We start from the raw sequence: 21810 nt of genomic DNA on the forward strand, positions 1-21810 counted from the left end.
TCAACTTCCTTTCAGAACACCTACAACTTTACTGCATTTTACAAAATGCATCGTTTCCTCATTTCCAAATATCTAAGCAAAGGACCCCAACTGTGATCGTTCTCCTGTATTTTCAGCTCTTTCTCTGATGGCTCAGTCTTAATAAACATGCCCACACCTCCCTGACTGTCAAAGCAGACAGCCCGTCTTCTCTCTTCACTTCCCCGTCCAGCTATCTCCATCTCTCCCACCTCTCCTCCACAAGGAAACTCATTAAAAAATATCTACCGTGGCAGAGATTAGCAGCTGTCTCTCAATAGCCATTCTTCCTGTCTTCTTTAATATTAGGTCTGGGCCATGGAAAACAAAACATACTTCTTTGCCAACGGCACATAGTTGAAATGGTGCCTGCAATGACTTGGTAATATCTTTTAATTGAATAGACCACCCTTTCTTCTCTAGTGTCTCGGTCTGCCTGCTAGATGGGATGTGAACAAAATAATTGGTTTCCAACATCCATCTTGTATCACAATATGACTTTGGTAATGGAAGCAAGAGATGGTGAAACAATAAGATAGATTAACTTTCCAACACCTCAGGGGCCCCTGATGTATTTAAATCCAGTGCATCCAAATCCTTACCAACATCATTCCCCATGCCACTCCATGTGGCTTGCACACCTGCCATTTAACTGGTCCTCACTGACGTCGTCGATGACCCATCACTATACTTTCAACACTATTTGGCACTATTAAGCATGGTTTCCTATTGTCTGGTCCAACACTTTCCAACATTTTTTTCACATCATAGAACACATAGGAAATGATATTGTACTCACATTGGGGTCACAGTAACCACCCCAAGGGGTGCCTCTGAGCACCTCAGGCCCCACCTGGATTCTGAAGGCATAGAGATCAATAGCACGGTGAAACATGTAACCAGTCAATAGCATACTGTGTACAGTGGCACATCTTTGGGGTAATTCACTTCTACACACTTTAGTCTCTTCTTCTTTAAAAATTCTTCCTTATCATTCCAGAAATACTAATATTTTCTAGCGCTCTCCTGTAGTCCTTCACCTGGGGTTATTTCACCTATTCCTATGGCTTTAATTAAATATATATACACTGTTCACTGTCAAGCCTATATCTCATTTTTTTTTCCTGAGCACCAGACAGCAGAAATGCAGCAGCTTATACATTGTCATCGGAAGTCTTTCAGGCACTCAGATTAAATTTAATATCTTCACAGGTGTATCCGTCTTCTTCTTCTAAGCTCAGTGAGTGTCACCGCCACACACTTAGTTGTTTAAAGTAGAGCCCTCAAACATCAGTTTTTGACATAACCCTTTCCCTCTCCTTTCTGTCTCATATCCAATAAGTCAAAAAGAATCTGTTTCTTCTCTGGGAGCAGGCCAGACATCCACAGAGAACAATGAGATGGTGACTCGTGGTGAAATCGGTCATCGTGCCTTGTGTGTGAAGTATTTATAAACATTTTTCATCTGTGAAATGCTACATGATATTGACAGTAACGCAGGAAGGACATATGGTTTAGTGGAAACATAAAAAGATACGGGGTCAAAGTCATAAGTTAAAGTACAGCCGCGAGCGTACGCTAGGCCAGGTGACGCGAGCTGACCGTGTTTTCTCACCTCTGTACTTGTTCACACATTCACTGTGCAGTTACTGGGTCCCTGTGTGTCCGGAAATGTGCCATGTGTTTGGGATACAAAGGTCCAAAGATGAGTAAGACATTCCCTTTGCCTCAAAAAAGGAAGACAAACATGCAAAATAATTGCTTTAAAGCCTGCATCCTCCTTGGACACAATATTGCCCCCAAGGGTGCAGAATTTGTTTTTGTTTTTGAGCTGGGAAAAAAAAGCAAACAAACAAAAAACAATAAAAAAGCCTTTTTTTATGTGTAAAGCACAGATGGACTTGTAGTACTTAAATAGACAGATGGCAGAGCTGTAGTATCAACGGACTGCCTGTCCCCGCCTAAGCACCTTATCACTCATCACTCCATTGGTCCTACGCGACAAACCTATGAGATTTTTAGGTATTATTATTTCCATTTCACAGATGATAAATGGCTTGGAGATGTTCAATAACTTAATAGCTCTATTGACAGTATAAGTTCTGTAAATGCGGAGGTCTTGTCTGAAGGTCATTGTCCTAGCCCCAATAGAACAGTCCCTGCCCCTGAGAGGGGGTCCGAAAACGCCTGTTGAACAATGGATAACCTTTTGAGAGTTAAAAATGTGTGGCAAAGCCCAAGGCTCCATGATGTGTTAGATTCCAAATCCTGTTTTCATCATCTTTATGTTATTAGAGGTGTTAGTACACGAATTTAGAATGCATGGATGGGTCTCTGGATAGACAGATGGATAGAATGAACAGAAAGAGGAAGAAAGAAAGAAGAGAGAGAGAAATAAAGGTGGACAGTATCTTTTCTTTCTTTCTGTTAGAGTTAGCGTGAGAATTAACAAATTTATAAAAAAGAAAAAAAAAATCTATGGAGAATAACTCAATGCAAGGTACCTGACAGAAGTTTCATTAGCAAAAATAGAACATGTTCCCTCTGACTCTCCCATGCAGTAAATTCTTGGGTTTTTGTGTCTCAGAGTCAAACTGTTACCTGTTGCACTGCTCCCAGGACCAGCCTGGGGATGTCATGGTAAGCAGAAACACAGCTGCAACCTGGACAAACACTCTCTCGAACTCCTCAAAAGAAGATAAAGTAGCTGACTAATAATAACCAAAAGTACACATAAATGATAGGACTGTCTAGCTCTATAAGAAATACAATGGGCAAAGAGCTACTACTATAATTTTATTTTTTAATCAAAGCTTTTGAAGACTTTTTGTTTCTGTACCACGAGAAGCTAAATGAATTTTGTAGGAACATTTTGGGTCACCTGTGACTGGCACATTTAGCTCCTTACCAATACCTCACATGCATTTTATTCCAGGCCCAAGAATAAGGTGTGTGTGTGTGTGTGTGTGTGTGTGTGTGTGTGTGTGTGTGTGTGTGTGTGTAAGAGAGACATTGGAGCCAAACAGAACCAGGCAGAAATTTCAGCCATGCTGTTAACATGCTAACTAGCAAGTCACTTGCCTTAGTTTCCTTATCTCTAAAATGGAAGAGTTTCTGTCAAAATTAAAATGCAGCTAATTCATGCCACGTGTTCATCCCTGTGGCTAGAGAACTTAAGCAAATACTTACAACGTTTAACACTTTATTTTTATGATCACCATTATACTTTCCTGCAGGAGATTAAATCTGTGTCCCTGGTCCCTTCAAATTGCCCTGTGAAAGAAAAATGTGACCCTCAGCTTACTAAATGAGTGCCAACGCTACAACGACTAACGGCCAGAAATCACAAGTCCATTATCAGACAATATGTTAGAGAGCATACCATATCCCACTGTAGAAAGACCCAAGTGTTTCATTCTATTTTTCACAAGTTCAGCAAGCTCTTGTCTCTCTGACCTCCTGTAGAGGTTCAGTCGCTGCTGGGTTATTTTCTCAGCTGTTTTACCAGAGTGTCTGGGGCCTTTTCTGCTCAGCCTTCGGGCCCACTGCAGGCTCTTCTTTCTCAGCAGGGGATGGTCCGACTGGTCACTGGACGTGGAGTTGCGGTGGCTGCCTCGGTGGTGGCCATGTTCTTTGCAATCTTTGGTGTCTTCCCACTCTTCCACACTGATGGATATTTGAGACTTGAAAGGAAGCGGAGATTGACAGTTAGATATAGCAGGAGTTTTTGTAGCCGGGGGCTGTATCAATATTTTGCTAAGATCTTGGTATAATTATGTATGTCATGAGAGTTTTCACAGAAAGAGCAAAAGCGTGATCATCGATACTGCTTTTCGGCTACTGTGAATATTGTTAGAAAATACGTTTTCTGGAAACTACGTATGAACCAGACAAAACATCTTTGCATCCTCCAGTATGAGTTTTTATGAAAGGATTTAATGTTTCATGTTGCAGAGTTATCTTATCAAATGACTGTTAGCATAGAGTTGTTTGAAGCCACGAAAACAACTGGGTATTTCATAACTTGGTTCAAATGAAGTCCACAAAATGGACTTTTCTAAATCTACTACACGTATTTCACATGAAATTTCAATAAATATTATGAAAATTGTTTTAGTTTTGGAATTAATATTTAAAGGTTTTCAAGCTATTGCTCTTTCCAAAGATGACACTGCAATGATACTTTATCAAATGTGGATTTTTTTACTCCCCCCATATGACCTAGAAGAAAACAGAAAGTGCTTTTTAACTCATGCATTAATTATGCACCACATAAAATGTTTTCTGATTAAAATATTAAAACATATTTCAGGAACTGTCTTCCATTGTCAAGGGGAAAATATGTTGTAAATATTAATATTTCACAAATGTAGTCCAGAATCACAACTAAAACTTAAATCAGGCTATTCTCCGTAGGAGGGAAACACAATGAACAAACTCAGAAAGTCTATTTTGATTTACTATTTCACGACTAAATCTGATTTTAAAGTAAGACTCTCTCCTTTGATGGTAGGCCCTTCATAAATAAATGCTTCCTGTTTCAAAATCGGTGCTTTTCATACCAGGAAGTCATATGAACCATAATGCAGATCAAAGCAGAAAGTCTTACTCTCTAAAAGCATGCACATGCAAATGAAAACGTTTCCTGAACTTGACTGTAACTAGGGCAGCATTCGCGAATCTGCTTACTCTGTTACCCTTCTATGGATGGAAGTTTGAACTTCAGCTATAACATGCATATATGTTGCTGGCTTTCAAAGTAATAGAATTTAAATTACCAATTTAAGTAAGGTCAGGAGGTAGATCCAATAAATCCCTTTAAAAGTGAATATAAATTACGGAGGCTCAGTCAATGCCTTACATACAATACCTAGTGGCAAGCTATGAAATTATCTCACACTTAAATTCAATAGAAAATATAAATATTTATCCACCTTTTGGTTTCAAAAGAGTACTGTATCAGAGTGATATCAAAAATAATTTAACCTTCCTATCTTCATGATAAGAGAACTTTTCATTATTTTTTTTAGAAACCTTATTTTAGCTATAAGAATTTAAGTTGGAAGTATTAAAATTCTTAATACCATGGTTTTGCAATAGTGGATACCTTTATATGTCTTAACTTACTCTAGCCTCTACCTACTTGATATTATACTGAAAATCCTCTTCTGTGGAAGTAAAATACATTAACCCTTGAGTGATATCTACCATCAGTAAAGAATATTGGTCTTTGTTCAGACGTTTCAGTTTACATGTACTTTGCAGAAAAAATGAAAACAGGTTAGTTCATTCATATTTAGAATGGCTTATGGGGTCTTGTTAATTATAATCTTAAATTAATTTATTGTGATCTTTCTAGTCATAAGTCTCTGTGAGTAATAGTTTGATTTCCTACAAATATGTGAAATATTAATCTTGCTAGACCCAATACTCAAAACATTATGTTCATATAATGTTACTTATAATTCAAGTTATGAAACCATAAAGTATTTTAGGGGAAAAATGGAGATTTCCTTCTCTTCCAAGTAGGCGATGAAACACTATTTGTGAGGACTTTTTCTTAGTTGTGTATTCTGAGAATTATGTCAAGTATACATCAAAAACATGAACCAGAGCCTGTGTGTGTATTACCTAAATAATACTCAGTATTTCATTCATCCGTGTTTTGAGTTCCCCAAGGAAGGGAATGTCATGATTTATACAGAAAACCCATAAGAATCACAAGGCCTTTTTGTTAATAATTCAATAAAATGAGTAACATCTCTTTGTGTATTTCACTTGATAGAAAAAAGGAATTAGGATTTGGGGATTTGTTTTAATAAATCTAAACTGACAACACACAGTGTTCATGACATGCCTTTCTCCTATCCTTCCAATTTGACGCAATGAAAAGTACACAGTATTTTTATGTAGTAAGATACACAAATTTACATGCTATTCTACATATTTCCTAGCTCTGTCCCTACAAAAAAATGTTTAACCTCTGTGTAAAACGAGAATACCCATCTTCAACCTCATAAAAATGTTGTGTAAATTCATACAACACATTAATGTGTAAAGAAACATTTGCTGGCTGTCAACATCCAGATGGAGTGATAATATTAGTATGTCTTAGTAAGAATGATTGTCCACAGTATCAGTTACCCCAGTCATAACAGTTATTCTATTCCTGGGTACTAGATGTGTCGGTGTGTGTGTGTGTGTGTGTGTGTGAGTGTGTGTGTGCACGTGCACCTGTGTGCTTTAAAAGCGGTCCCTTTGTAAATACACTTTGCTGCTGCCATTGCATCACCTGGTTGTAACTCGTGTTCTGAACATGACGTCATGACCTAGTGGAAAGGGTCTTCTTTATCCTGCACTAAAGTCAGTGATATTGGTTAAAAGCAAGTGTCATGGCATCCTGCAGACCTGGGTTTAATGACAGGTTCTACCCCTACCAGGTCTGTGTTCCTGGTTATGATATTTAAACTCGAAGATGATAGCCATTTCCCTGTCTGAGAAGTCCTTCTTGTTGTGCTCTGTCCACAGTGTCAGGGGCCTCAGAGAGAACCCGTGGGAAGTGTAGACTGTACTGCCTGTCTCAGCACATGCTCAGTAAATACTAGTTAATATGATGGTCATAATCCTGCAGGAAAAAAAAAAACAGTAAAAGGGAGGAAAGAAAAGGAAGCAATGATGAAGGGTTGCATAAAAGTGACAAATGGGTATGGAACCGTCAGGGAATGGCTCGTATTTTTGGTGTACTTTTTCCTCTATCAGTGACTATATTTCACAAAAAGTCAAGATGCTATAAACAAATCCTTGAGGGGAAAGATTCCTTGGTTAAAGTTTTGTGAATCTGAAGAAGAGAGCAAGCACTTAGTGAAAGTGGAGATTTACTGTTCTGTAAATCTTCTCTGAGTTACCCCCACCATCTCCGTGAATCACAGAGGGACTCTGCTTTCACTTTCCTCTTATTGTCGGAAGCCTAATGTAATTACTAACTTAAAAAAATCAAGATTTCATACTAATGTTTGCGAGTGGAGAAAGATATTTGCATATTGTGATCTGATCTGAATGATTGTGTCTCCTCAAAACTCATATGCTGCAATCCTAACCCCCAAAAGTGATGGTGTAGAAGGCAGGGGTCTTCGAAAGGTGATTACGGCATGAGGGTGGAGCCCTCATGAATGGGCTTGGTGCCCTTATAAGAGAGGCCTCACAGAGCCCCCCAACCCCTGCCTCCAGGGGAGGGCACAAGAACTCTATGAACAAAAGAAGCCCTCGCCCCCTCCCCCCACCATGCTGTCACCCTGATCTCAAACTTCCAGCCTCCAGAACTGTGAGAATAAATCCGTTGTTTGTACACCACCCAGCCTGTGATATCCTGTTACAGCAGCCTGAATGAACTGACGTGCATATTTTATATGAGAGGCTTCTGGGAACATATTGATATAGTTCAATAAGGAAATGAAAAATTCATACGGCCACTCCAACAATTTTCATATAAATGTAAAACATTATCATTTTTTAAAATATTATTTTCCAAATATTTATCAAACTTAATATGGTTGGTAAAAAGACTGAAAATATTTTTTCACAAGAGCAAAAACTGAAAACTTTATAAATGAGGAAATGTTTTTTTATGCCTAAAATAGCTTAATTTACTTTCATTGTTTTCAGAAAGGTAGGTGTCAGATTCATAAAATATATCAAAGGTTCTTTTCCACACTACACACACCCAGAAGTGACTCAATTCAACGTTCTCTCAGTTTTTTATGGAACAGTTATTCATGTCATGGGTTATTGAGCCATGTGTGGAACAAAGTGGTATTTTAAAATAAATCAATTCACCCAGTGGCTTGAAAGTGAGTGTTTGTAATCTGGATTCATAACTCCCTTAAGAATAGTTTTATAGCCTTTATAATAGACTTAAACTGTATATCTGATTTATGATCAAAGACATTCTGAGTTGTTGCTGAGAAAACATGTGGATGTGCTTCTGATAGGTCAGAATCTAAGACTGGCCCAAATCTAAACTGATCTCACTATTAGCTTTTGGTTTGTAAAGAAGCTATCATAAAAAAATGGGTTTCTTTGCTTAACGAAATGGTTTGTTTTATGTCTAGAAATAACTAAATACAAAAGAATTTGCCTGTCTACATAAACTGTCATTTTGGGTATATATGTTTAGGTTTTTATGAATTATACATAATTATATATGTGTGTAGAGAATATTCTTGTACAACTGAATAGCTTTAAACTCCAAAACTGACGTACAAAAAAAGCAAAAAAAATCAACAAATAGAATAACATTGAATAACAGGTTTAACGTATGCACAAAGGTATTCAAATAGTTTACATTATTAGAATCATACTTTCATTGCCAGCTCTGTCATCTTCACAGCATAATTTTCACCTATCATTTTTCCAAATTACTGGAATTATAGCCTAAAGCAGTGGTTTCAACTGCGTATCTGTGTGCGTGCGTGTGTGTGTGTGTGTGTGTGTGTGTGTGTGTGTGTGCATGCATGCATGCAGGATAGGTCAGGGGAGCTATCATTCTAGCACCTCCAGCGTAGTATTACAGTCCAGAAGAAAGGACCTAAGCATATAAAGTTATGAAAAACTATTACAGTGATTCTAATATGAGTACAGTATCAATTCCATCATGCCAAAAACATTTTAAACACACACACACACACACACACACACACACACACACAAAATCCCCTTCTCATTCTAGCATTTGAGAACCACTGCCCTAAAGCATTCGTCATTTTGGGTAAGTGAGCCAGTGGAAAGAAAATTTCTATGATATACGTTATGTCTTAGTTACAAAGCAGATACAATGATGTAAGACTTGGTAGATATGAATATTCATATTCTAATGTAAAGAATTTACATAAAACTGTAATAGTGACCCAAGTATACTGTTGCTGAAAGATCACCACTCCCTTATGAATCCCTAGGTGACCTAAATTAACCTTGTAATTTTCTATCCGTTTTCGATTAGCTAGACTCTCGCAGCCATTCAACAAGGACCTGCGACTAAAGGCTTAATTGACTTCCCGTGGCCGTGTGGAGGGAAGGATGAACCCAAGCACTTCAAGATGTTAAGTGGACTGAGAGCCATGACTATGTAGTTAAACTGGATCAAATAGATTGGGTTCATTTCAATAGCTTCTTGCTAATAAGTGTGCCAGGAAGACTCTTAATAAGTTAAATGAAAGAAAGTAAATAATGCAAGTAAGAAATGCTTTCCTGGGGTTGGAAATGAACAAGACTCAATAGAGCTAGAAAATAGTATAACTAGGACTTATAAAATACAGTAAAAAAAGAGATTCAAGGGTAAAATTTTTCAAGAGAAAGTGAAAGAAAATCACGGAGTAGCTCAGACTCCAGGAGAGAGAATGTGTGTGTGTGTTTGTGTGTGTGTGTTTGAATTAGAATGAATTCGAGGTTAGTCAATATACCTGTGTTTGACTAAGACTGTAAGGTATTTATCAAAATCATAGGAATATTTACTATATTTTATTTATAAATTTGAGTTTATGGGCGTAAACATTTTCTAATGCAGCGTCTGTCATACACTCAGAAATGAGGATGCACCAGTGAAAACCAACGAAATAAGGTCTACGTTACTCTGTATACTTTGCATCATGATTATTATACATCGTGATTTTCCAGTTACTTTGAAAATTCACTTAACACATTTCTTCCTTTTTCTAACTTGTGAAGTGATACTAATATGTTCCCAACTTAATCTTCACTCCGCTGTGTGTGCAGAATAGCCCCAGTTCACGCATAGCTAGTAAAAGGAGAAGCCAAACTCAGATAATCTGTCTCGCTCCCAGTCCAGTACTCGTCTGGTCAGACAAAATAATTGAATAAATGATGTAGTAGGAACATGGATAGAAGGAGTGTCAATAAAGAATAGCTATAATTTACAGTACAGTAGTCCCTTCTTATCCACAGGGGATACATCCTAACACCCCAGAGTGGGTGCCTGAAACCACGGATAGTCCCAAGCCCTATATAGAGAGGGTGCCAAGCAGGGGAAAAACTGTATTAAAATTGTAATACAATTAATGATGCTAGCATTCATTTGATCAATGCCATCTTTTGAGCAAATGTCATACTAGACATTGCTACGTAATTCAACTCAACTTTGAAAAATAATACATAGATAACATCTCTTAAAATGTGTATACATTTTTTGGCACCCCCAGTATACTGTTTTTACTTATATACCCATACATATGACAAAGTTTAATTTATACATTAGGCACAGTAGGAAAGTAACAGCAACAAATAATAGAACAATTATAACTATATACTGTAATAAAAAGTTATGTGAATGTGGTTGCTTTCTCTCAAAATACCTGATTATACTGTATATACACCGTGAATACATGTCAGACAAAGGGATGATTGGTGTCCCATGTGGGAGGGAATGAGACAATGACAGATTTCAACACGCTACCAGGATGGCGTGCAATGTAGAACTTGTGAATTGTTTATTTTTGGAATTTTTCAGTTAATAGCTTTAACTGTGACTGACAGCAGCTAATAGAAACTGCTCAATGCAAAACCGTGGATAAGGAGGTACTACTGTATCTTAAAATCCAGCAAAGAGAAATTTGACTTGCTGTAGTAGGCATTAAACATCCATTGTAGATTTTTCATCATGTGAGTAAAGTAAAAAAAAAAAAAAAGATCATTAATCTGTCTGTACTATGCAGGATACTGAAGGGAAGAACATTTTCAAACATCAAATTAGACAAGATGTAATTAAGTCCAAGGCAAGGCATGAAATTTTCATGGCAGCCTTCTAGTATTGAGCATGGGCATCTCACTCCAGGAGAGACCACGCACAGCCATTCGTGCCCAACCAATGGATGTCACTGCATTTGGGCACCAAACAGTAAAATGTGTGCTTGGATTCGTACATAAACATAACTTGAGGACAAACAGGTGAAATTAATTTGCAATCCTATTAGGGAACTATAGATACACTAACTTCAAACTAGAGCATTTATAACATGTCAGTTTAATGAATGAAATTTTGAACTCAATCCTTAATATTATGTTTCTTTAACAGCTCTGGATTCATATATTAAGCCATTCGAGGTAAGGGAGGCAAAATACTTACTTGCGATGTTATTTCTCGAGACTGACACAAAGGGAGGGAAAAAGAAACACACAAAATACAGTTTAAACAATGACCCAATGATACATACATGAAACAATCAGCAACAAGGACAAAATATGACAAATACCCACATAATGTGTGTAATCTAATTATGTGTTTGATTAGCATAGAGCTTTTGAGTAAATTTAGGTTAAAAAATAAGTTATTGTTTTTAAAGCTACCCAAGAATTGGTTCTTGTCAGATAATTTTTTTTGTTTTTGTGGGTTTTTTTTTTGTTTTTGGAGGGTTGTTAAAAATTGTCTTTCTAAGCTTTGGTAGAAAGAAAAAGTGGTGTTAGAAGAAAATAAAACAATTGATTGGAGTTTATGAAACTACTATGCTCATGAGAGAATATTTGACATAATTATTGATATTCAGTAATCAATATTGGTATTAAGATCTGTACTATTAAAACTTAAATCTTATAATAAGATTGTAATTTAAAATTAAAATTTTTTAAATTTAGATTTTAAGATTGCTTTTCCCCTATGTATAAATTTAATTAAGTTCACATAAATACTCTGAGCTTTCACATTTTCTGTAGACTCTAAAAATCTGCCCAGTCACCACATAACCCCTAAGCATTTGGGGACTGTAAAAATCATACCATTGTATTATTCTCTTTGATAATATTCTATTCACTTTTCAATAGGTAGAAGTAAAATTTTCAGTTATATTCTTTGGGGTAACTCAGGTCTAGCTCATCTAGCATTCTAACTATTGTTACAAATGTAAAAATTGCATAATAAACATTTGATTATAGGCTTTTTAAAACTGTTTATCTCAGGATTTTAGCACACCACCCAATGGAATAAACGTTGTTTGTGTGAGTAACAGCAGAGAATGGACAGCTAGAGTTTAAAAACTATTCTGTCTTAATCCTTATTTAAAAAATTTTAATGCAATTTTCTAAAAGGTAAACTTTTATATTAATAACATTTAAAATATTACATCCCAGTTTAATAGTAAAGACCTAATGATTGATAGATGGGGCAGCCAATGATACTCCATTAGGCACATTTTTAAAAGTTACAGGATTTATTGACTATGAAAGTGACCAACCATCAGACTAACATTCCACAAATTTATTGTGTACATTGTAAAGATGTTGGTAAGTTAATATGCCTTAAAATGATATCTTTCTAATTTCTAGTAAAATTTTCACTGGCCGTAATATACTTCAAGCAAGTGTATATTAGTATACTGGAAAACTGGAGCCAAGGACAGTTCTACATTTTTTACCTCCCCTGCCCAAAAAAAAAAAAGAAAAACTAAACCCAAAGGGACAAATACATTTACTAATTCATCATTTTTAAGATTTTGGAAAGATAGTACATATCATATACTGTATGGTAGGTTATACCTCAAGTAGGCCTTCGGTAACATTTTATAGCAAAAAAATTATTCCCTCAACGAAAAGTATGAATATTTACTTTAATTGGAATAGTAAATATAAATAATCTCATGACCATTCAAGGAAGGTTTTGCCACCAAATGAGCATAGTGAGCTTTTAAAATATCAGAATTGTAGTTAAAGGATGTGGACAGAAATGTCATTCTTTGTCACCAAGAGAAGCGTGAGTCATTGTCCACCCTGTTTTTCCACCCTGTTCTTGTTTTTTTGGACCAGGAGATTCTGATGTTTATAACAATTCCCTTAACTGGACACGTCTAGTTGGTGGTAGAAGCTCTTCCGGCAGCTGAGAAGGGCCAGACCCAGCTGTACCTCACTTTCCATGGATTGGTTTGCCAGCCGCTGTGTGTACCCCCACTTGACTCCCTGTCTGTGTTTAAATAAATCCTCCTTCCACCGATATGTAGCCCACCAGGAAAACCCAAGGTTGTATCCCAGGTCTCTTACGCATATTATAATTTTAATTATGAATATTCCTTGTCATTGTTTGTCTTCTCAAAGATGTCTGCTAATGCAGTCAGTGTTTCTTCTACTCCCACAGCCAAAGCAGTGATATAACTTTGTTTTTCTCTACATAGAATATGGGGAGTTAGCGAAGACAGACCATAAAGGATATGGCATAAAAATCTGCATCTGCCTTAAATATGTAGTTTTTTTCACTTTGTGAGGTAACAAGGAAGGAAGGCCTAGAGTCTTTATAGTCACCTATTCCTACTACGTTCTTATATGAAATGTCAGCATTAGTTATTAATTCCACATAGCATAGGATGGAATGTAACACTTGGAAGGTTAAACTACAGAAGTGATCAATGAATATTCCTACTATCACAACTTGGGGTATAAATCTATTCGTTGTTGTTTTTATCAGTTATGGCACACATCTGCAGCCACGTCTTTGAGCTGGATGTGGTTGGTGTGTAGCTCTCTCCAATTCTATATAACATGCCTGATAGGTTTTTTTTTTCAGTTCCTACTTTTATCTATTAATTCCTTACTCTGGAAGAAGAGGAATTAACAGTCTTTTACCTATTCCACTACCTTTGCCATCTCCCACCTTTTCAAAGTTCTTCCAGTGTAATTTTGGTCAGATCAAAATTCAGGGCATATTGTGACGAGGTACAGTGTATAGATGAGCTGATGGGAAACATGACTACTCGTCATCATTTCTGTGTAATTTTCTTGGTGGTGGTGTTTGTGCCATATTCCTAGAGTCGAAACTGTCTTATTTTGTTAATTGGGAAACTAGGCATATACTTACCAATAATTCACCCTGAACTCTGTGTTATAAAAGTGCTCGATGGTCCTATTTTTATCTTTAATTATTTAAATTGTCTCATTTTTTCTATGATAGGCATAAGCAGGATGTAAATCTTAAATAAAAATATATGTGCCAAAAGACGAACTGAGTTCAATACAGGAAGACAGGAGTTGTCATGCTTATTTAACCCAGTTCGCTTTTATCTGCCCAAGGATTTACGTTTTTCATATCAGCTAGAGTTTTGGGGATGTATAAACATTTTACTGAGGTGATCTTTAGTTGTGATGGAAAGAGTTGACCAAAAGGTAACGTTAAATGCTCCTTGATGGCAATACAGATGCTCAATTATCCATCCCCTACCTATACTGTGAACAGCATACAGCAAAGTTCCATAATAAAACAAAATGTCTGACATGGATATGAACTCTACCGGGGGCAGCATTCACAACATTCAAATTCACACAGCCCGTATATAAGATGAGACCATGATAATACTCTGCTGGATGGAAACCTTTGTATTTGACCAAGTCAAATGTGAAATGGTTGATTGCCTAGGTGTAAAAGAGCTTGTCTTCTCTTAACCTTTAACCAGATAATAAGTTTTCCAATCCAGTATTCTTAAAATTTTAGGCATATCTGACCTATCTGTCTTATGCATGTAACTGTCTGGTATTTTCTCCTGCCAGTCATTCCTGATTGTCTGTAATTTGGTCTAGCTTTTTGTGATGTGAACCACAGAGACCACAGCCAATGAGAAGCTCTGATTCAGCAGCAGAGAGGCCAATAAATTATGCTCCTGAGAGACCTCCTGCAGCTACTGTAAAACCACCAAAAAGCACCTCAGAAAAACTCCACTATTTCCTGCTGACCTCAAAATCACTTATTTAGGGCTGGCTGAGTGGCGCATTGGTTAGGAGCTGGCTTGGGATGCCAGCTCTGAGCAGCAGGGCCCCGGTTCGGATCCCACAGGAGGGCTAGTGACGCTGTGCCCTCTACAGCTAAGATGGTGAACAACAGCTCGGCCTGGAGCTGGGCTGCTGTGAGTCACAGGGGACGGCGTAGGCTGCAGTGGGGCTGCCGTGAGCTGCCATGAACCACCGTGAGTGGCCATCCAATGGCTAGCGACCGATCTGCCTCACCCAGGAAGAGCGCAATGATAATACCAACATGGGCCAATGAAGCGACGTCCTCCACAACTAGACTGAAGTACAAAAGGACAGCAATTTGTCTGTTCCCCTTCCCCAATTCCCCAATAAAAATCTTTAAAAAAAAAAAAATCAGGGCCGGCCGAGTGGCGCGATGCTTAAGAACTGGCTTGGGACGCCAGAGGGCCCCGGTTCAGATCCCACATATGAGGGCCAGTGACACTGCCCTCCACAGCTAAGATGCTGAACAACAGCTCAACCTGGAGCTGGGCTGCCGTGAGTCGCCGGCGACAGCGTAGGCTGCAGCCCCTGTGGCAGTGGGTTGCCATGGGCTACCGTGTGTAGCCAGCAGCCAGCGTGAGCGGCCAGCAGCCGCAGTGAGCGGCCGTCCAGAAGCCGGCAACTGATCTGCCTCGCCCGGGAAGAGCGCAATGATGGTGCCAACCTGGGCCAATGAAGCAACGTCCTCCACAACTAGACTGAAGAACAAAACGACAGCAACTTGTCTGTTCCCCTTCCCCCAATTCCCCAGCACTGTTCTCATCCCCTCAATTCCCCAATAAAAATCTTAAAAAAAAATCATCACTTATTTAAATGTCAAACTATAAATTTTAACCAAAAAATACTCCCACAAAAATCTACTCCATTACCCTTATGCTTCCTAGAAAGTTCTTTTTTTCTAGACAAGGATTCTTCAATTTTATCACAAATTGGCTTAATGATTACGTGAACTGCTAAAGTGCATATAACTGATCTGAGCCTTACTGTTGAGCTAATATTGTGTAAAACCAGAAAAAGAAATGGTTAACCAAAATTTCAAATAATTTTGAAGTATCTGAGAAGAAAAAATATTTCAAGAATATAAACCATCATTTATATTACATAATTTTATAAATACAGATAGGATAGTGCATTTATCCAAATTTTTTATTGCATAAAAGAGTCTAATTTAAAATGTGGTGGTTTATTAGCATATAAAAACTATTTAGAACCATGTAATGTGACCACATCAAACTGTAGACATGTTTGCAGCTGCATGCAGCCATCAGAAATTGTGCTCCATATTAACAGACTCTAATTTGCTTTTTAAATTACTGAGCTTTCTTCTGAGAAGGTCAAGCACTGCTACTTGAGGTTCAGTCCATAATTTAGAGCAGCGGTTCTCAACCTGTGGGTCACGACTCCTTTGGGGGTCAAACCACCCTTTCACAGGGGTCGCCTAAGACCATCGGAAAACAAAAAGATATTTACATTACAATTCATAACAGTAGCAAAATTACAGTTATAGAGTAGCAACAAAAATAATTTTACATTTGGGGTCACCACAACATGAGGAACTGTATTAAGGGGTCGCGGCATTAGGAAGGTTGAGAACCGTTGATCTAGAGTTTGGAAAGTGTGAATTTCAGTACTTACTGACGTATCATTGTTTTTGTTGCTTCCCGGTGCGAGTCACAGGGAGCCGAGGACAATGTTAGAATGCTAGCTTGCTTGCCTTGAGGACTTTCCTAATGCATCACAAGGTTACTGAGGATTCAGTTGCTTCCTGACAGTCTTCTAAAAATGAAAAATCTGAGATCTATGGAAGGCACTCAGAGCCCCAAATCCACAAACCCTCAGCCCACAATATTTTGAGAAATTCTGGCATAGTTGACTAGACAAGTAGTTGGTAAGTTGTTTTTGGTGTTTTTCCTGAAAACTGTCATTGTGTGCTCAGACAGCATTATTTTTGTTTCTGTGACATTTTTCAGACATCTGTTTCCAAGATTGGGAATGGCTGCATTCTTTCAAATGAAACATTAAAAAGAAAAGGTTGATAGTTGCAAACCTCAGATGTCGTAAGTTTCTGAGATTCTGTCCTGTAGATCCCAATGGGAACATCTCCGCTAGAAGAGCACAGCTTCTGATAAAGTCGGGCGTACGTTCTGATCCATAAGTCATCCTCCGTGATTCTCATCTGGAATCCATATGAATTATTACATATTATCTTTTTAGGAAATAAAAACCCAGTGGTTATTTTTCACTTCTTAAAGGTAGAATTTATTGATATTTTCAAATCTCCAAGTGAGTGTCCTGCCATAAGTACTTATCCATGTATTAAACTTATTTATTGCATGCATCTCAGCCGCACCCCTGGGGTTCACCCAAACCAAAGAAACCAACTACTCCATTTGTGGCAGCATGACATTGTATTAGTTCAATGTCAGGAGGCAGTAGTCACCAGTAATTGACTGGGAGATGCTTTTTTGAATGTTGTAATAACTAGAGGCAGTTACTGGTGTTTAGTGGACAGGCTCTGCCGATGCTAAAAATCTTAAAGCACGAAGGACACTCCAGCACAGAAAAGAATTTTCTGTCTTGAGGTCTAGAGAAAGATGTGAGCGGGATGAGCACAGGCTCACAGACAGGAGGCGTACGTGCTAGTCCCTTTTCTCTATGCCTAATTGTTGGCAGGTCACGTCCTTAAACAGACTTAGTCACAGTGCACCCATTTATAAAACAAGGCTGAGCTGCATGACCACTGCTTTTCTCGGCTACATGGCCTCCTGTGTCTGACACCATCAGCTTCAAACTGCCAGCTACAAAAAGAAACAGCAACGCCCATTCTGAAGTTTGTGCAGAATGTCTACTTATCATGATTATTAATTTACAGTAATGTTTTCCCTTGAACATTTTTTAAGAATTAAAAAACCATGATGCTATTCTTTGAGCACATTGAAGGGGGTAGGGGAGTAGGGAGAGTGACATAGGAGAGTTAGCCGAAGGACTTTAAGGTGGATTTTAGACTATGAGAGCAATCGTCTATCCCAGGAACTCCTCACTTACAGAGCAGAGGAACCCCGATCCTGGGGTGGTATCCAATCCCAGCAGCAGTCTGGTGATAGAAATCATATAATCCTTCACAAATGACTGCAATATAAACAAAACATCTACTTACGCGTCTGAAATGTGTAGAATAGCTAGGGGTGTGAATACCGTATCACCTCTAAAAGGTTCTTGCTCATAACACATCATTAAACCTCCATAAAAAAGGAAATAAAAATTTGTCTTGTCAGTATCCTAAATGCACACGTACAGTTAAACTGTCCATAGGAGATATGGGAGGTAATTATTCTCTAGAATATCCTGATCTGCTTACATTTTATGCATGCTCCTAGACACGATAAACACATTTTTAGGTTTTAATAAAGAAAAAATATGGGCTGGTGTAAAATAGAGAATATCATAAAGACTTGAAAGAACTTAAGCTCTATTGCTGGTAGAATAAATTTCTAATATTTAAGTAAATCTAAATATTAATGAATTAATAGTTTAGTATTAAATATCATTATTAGACTATTTTATGTGCTAATATATGAGCTATACTTTGATATGTTGCTAAAACACTTCTCATTAGTTAGAGTGTTAATGACACTCCCAATTTCTTCAATTTATTCTTAGCTCGGAGTGAAAAGAAAAACTTTCAAGCAATACAAGCACATTTTACCATAACATTATTTAATAAATTGTGTGAAATGACTGTCTTTGGCTCAATCTTCAAGTGTTAAAAAGTGAAAAATGTAAATAATCATCTAGTTATTTTGCTTGGCAGACTTTTAAAAAAGTTATAATGCTATTTAAATACGTCTAGACTACTCCCTTACTAGTTTATGTTACCAACAGCTATTATCAGAAAACTATACCCTTGCATCTATTGTAGAGGAGAACATAAGAAACACACCCTTTCTCTTTAGTCAGACAAAAGTAACGGCATTTTGGTTTTCAAAATATATTAGTCTCCTAGTAGTTTGAACATGAACATATAGGGGGGCCACCAAGAAAAGTTGTGACATGCACCTTTAGAGAATATTACTTAACTTCATTTGTAACTCAGGGTGTGCTATGGAGGAGGGATTTTAAACAAATTCTCAGGCACTGAAGACTATTATCTTTCAAAATGAAGTATAGAAAGTACTCATGAAAGAGAAAGTCAACTGAAGATTTGGCAAATAACTATTATAATTATTTTAGAGTCAGATGTGGTACTATAGCTGATTTGTGTACTGTAATGTCACCAACACATTCCTTGTTCAGAGGTCATTTGTTTTGTAGCTCATCAGAGTGTGGACAAGAGGTAGGAGAGCCAAAAACATGTGCCCAGACTCCCTCGATGTCACCAAATCCATGCGTGAAATCTCACATAATTCAGTCATAGAAGAACCTTTTCAGTTTTGCTTATGAACTGTTTCGTTTTATTTCAGATAATACTTATTTTTTAATAATTGGTTTTCCAGCTTTATAAAAAGAGTAATCAATAAAAATTATTAAATATATAAAAGTGATCTGTGTTTCTAGTGGGAAGGAGAAAAGAGAATATTGAGATTATGTAACAAAAGAAAACAATCTTCCAATAAGTTAAGAAAAAATAATTTAAAAAAGTACCATAAGAAACTCAGATATTCCAGAGGGTGGGGTCATTTATCACAGGTCATGGTCGGGAGTAATCTAATCAGGTGGCCATGACCTGGAGATGAGAATTCACACTTACCATTGGGTAGGTTCTGTCTCTGAGCCTGTGTCTCATATACATATAGAGAGTGGTCATACTGCCTATATCATATGTTGCCTTGGGGAAGCAAACCCACTGATGTCGAGGATAGAATTATATTAATAGTAAATCACTACACAATTGTATCATTCATAATATTTCTCAAATATATAATAAAAACATTTATCCTTAAGAAGATGGGCTTAGATCATTAACCAAAATAATTAGATGGCATATAGTATATTTTAAAAACACAAGAATGCTTACTATGTATAATTTCTAATACCTTTTTTAACCCATGAATGAGTACTCTTTACCCATCTGAAAAATGGACAAGCAGTGTATCTCACTTGATATCAAGAGAAAGTAAATAAGCAGTTACTGCTCTGAAAATTATCTTTCTAGTTCACTGTTTCTGCAATAGCTGTAGATAAAACAGAACTTCTTGTATTTTACTGATAACAAAAAATGGGAGATAAAAATGAAGAGAAAGAAGTCGCTGTTTTTTCTGTCCTCCAATCCTGCCTCTAACGACCAGAATTGTGTGCAGGGTAGTGGTGTTTAGGGTGGGAGCCTGGCCCCTGCAGTGCCCACCTAATGCATCTTAAAACTCGAGGGTGGGCAGGAGTATTGCTCCCTGTGCGGGGTTTGTTCTTGCCCTCATCTGGCAGAAGCAGATGGCTCGTGACATGTGTCGTTTCCAGAGACACACTGATGCGCATGTTCAGCCCTAAGACAGTTAGAAAAGCTTTAACTATTCTTGGATTAGTTTATGCAGCCAAGCATAGCAGAAGAGGGCACATATTATAAACCATATAATCAGAAAGTAGATAAGCACAACAAAATGTGTGAAGGCTTAATTTGAGATGAAAGTTACCAAATAATTTACAGCCCTCTGAATAACTTTCTCTTTATGGAAATATTTAGAAATCGTCCGATGACTTGGATCAGAGAATATGAAATATTACTGCTATTCAGTGTATGACAGAGTTAAACAATCTTAAAATATATTTGTGTAAAATAACATCTCCACGAATGTCTTAGCTCTGATAAAAATGACAATGTTAACTTGGTCATTCCAGAAGAAACTAACTGGTTCTTAGTTATCGTAAAATCATTTATATATTTTTTTCTAAAATAGGCAATAATTAATAGGTGTTTAAAATGCCCATGGTTTATCAATTTATTGGGGTCGATTTCACATCTTATTTGAAAAAGTGCATATTATGGAAGAGGCAGATTTTTTTATTTAGTAAATTTTTCTTAGCATTTTTTATTCTAGTAATATAGTCTAGTAATTTAGTAATGCAGCCTAGTAATTTAGTGATATAAATATGCAACACATATTAAAATGTCACAATAACATTGTAGGACACTGGTGCCACAGAATGCCTAAAAATTATTTCCTCCATGATTCTGAAAAATAATGTTTTTCTTACAACACATCTCATAGGCATATTTATGTCACTAAACACTTGAAATGAAACACCGAATTACTTCCAGAGCCAGTTTTGAGTTAACAGCTCCATGGGAAACATTAGATACGTTATTTATTTAATGAAATCTAAAACAGGCGTTTTAGAGAGAAAAAAGAAATCCCGCCTACCTGGTAAAGAAGAGTGTCCAACATGCTGATGCTGAACACCCTCCCAGCAGCAAAAGGCAGTCGGAACATGAAGGCCAAGTTAGAGCCTCTTTCTCGTTCTTTCTGTTCAGAGATTTGAAATCGAAAAATGTGTGAGCATATTTTACGCTTTTCTGCTTAGTTGAATTTTCCTGATGTCTGTGAAGAAGGAATTTTTATTATACAGTTCTTAGCTTTGAATGTATCATTGCTTTACATTTACAATTGTATTTTTAATATGTCCCTTTAATTCGCATCACCGAGATTTCTTAATTAAAATATCCAGTAATTTAAAAAGGTTAATCCTGTAGACATTCACCGTTAACTTACTCTTCATGCCTATTTCTGAAAAGGATTTGAGGTGATATAAGAAAAGGAACAAAGACAATAAAATCAGTTAATCAAGCTTTAAAAGAACCCTAGAGCCACATGACTTATCACAGCACCTAGAAGGTCTGTGTCAAATATTCTCATATGTGAGGACAAAACAGTGGGCGGGTTGGAGCCCTCCCACCCAGCGGTGTCGTCCAGCTTCCTGTCCTGAGTTTTCATTTCTCCATGTGCCTTTAAGCTGTGCCAGCGACACCAAAGTGCAGCTAAGCTTCTGTAAATGAAAAAGAGAGAGAGACAGAGAGAGAGAGAGAGAGAG

General features: G+C 37.3%; 1 protein-coding gene across 7 annotated transcripts in view; it reads right to left on the reverse strand.

Annotated features, from left to right (window-relative positions):
* KCNT2 (potassium sodium-activated channel subfamily T member 2) overlaps window positions 1-21810 on the reverse strand; it is a 224771-nt gene that overhangs the window by 14103 nt on the left and 188858 nt on the right. For 2 of the 7 annotated variants that reach the window (XM_019638150.1, XM_019638145.1), the window contains 5 exons: window positions 21144-21245; window positions 17836-17919; window positions 16838-16966; window positions 11153-11173; window positions 3401-3701 (listed from right to left, as the gene is read on the reverse strand). In XM_019638150.1, the coding sequence (XP_019493695.1) occupies window positions 3401-3701; window positions 11153-11173; window positions 16838-16966; window positions 17836-17919; window positions 21144-21245 (637 nt within the window). Of the gene's footprint in view, window positions 1-3400; window positions 3702-11152; window positions 11174-16837; window positions 16997-17835; window positions 17920-21143; window positions 21246-21810 lie in introns of those variants that run through there. The other 5 variants (XM_019638147.1, XM_019638146.1, XM_019638144.1 and 2 more) reach the window with 4 other exon arrangements.

The sequence above is a fragment of the Hipposideros armiger genome, unplaced genomic scaffold (assembly GCF_001890085.2).
Source record: "Hipposideros armiger isolate ML-2016 unplaced genomic scaffold, ASM189008v1 scaffold_37, whole genome shotgun sequence".
NCBI lineage: Eukaryota > Metazoa > Chordata > Mammalia > Chiroptera > Hipposideridae > Hipposideros > Hipposideros armiger.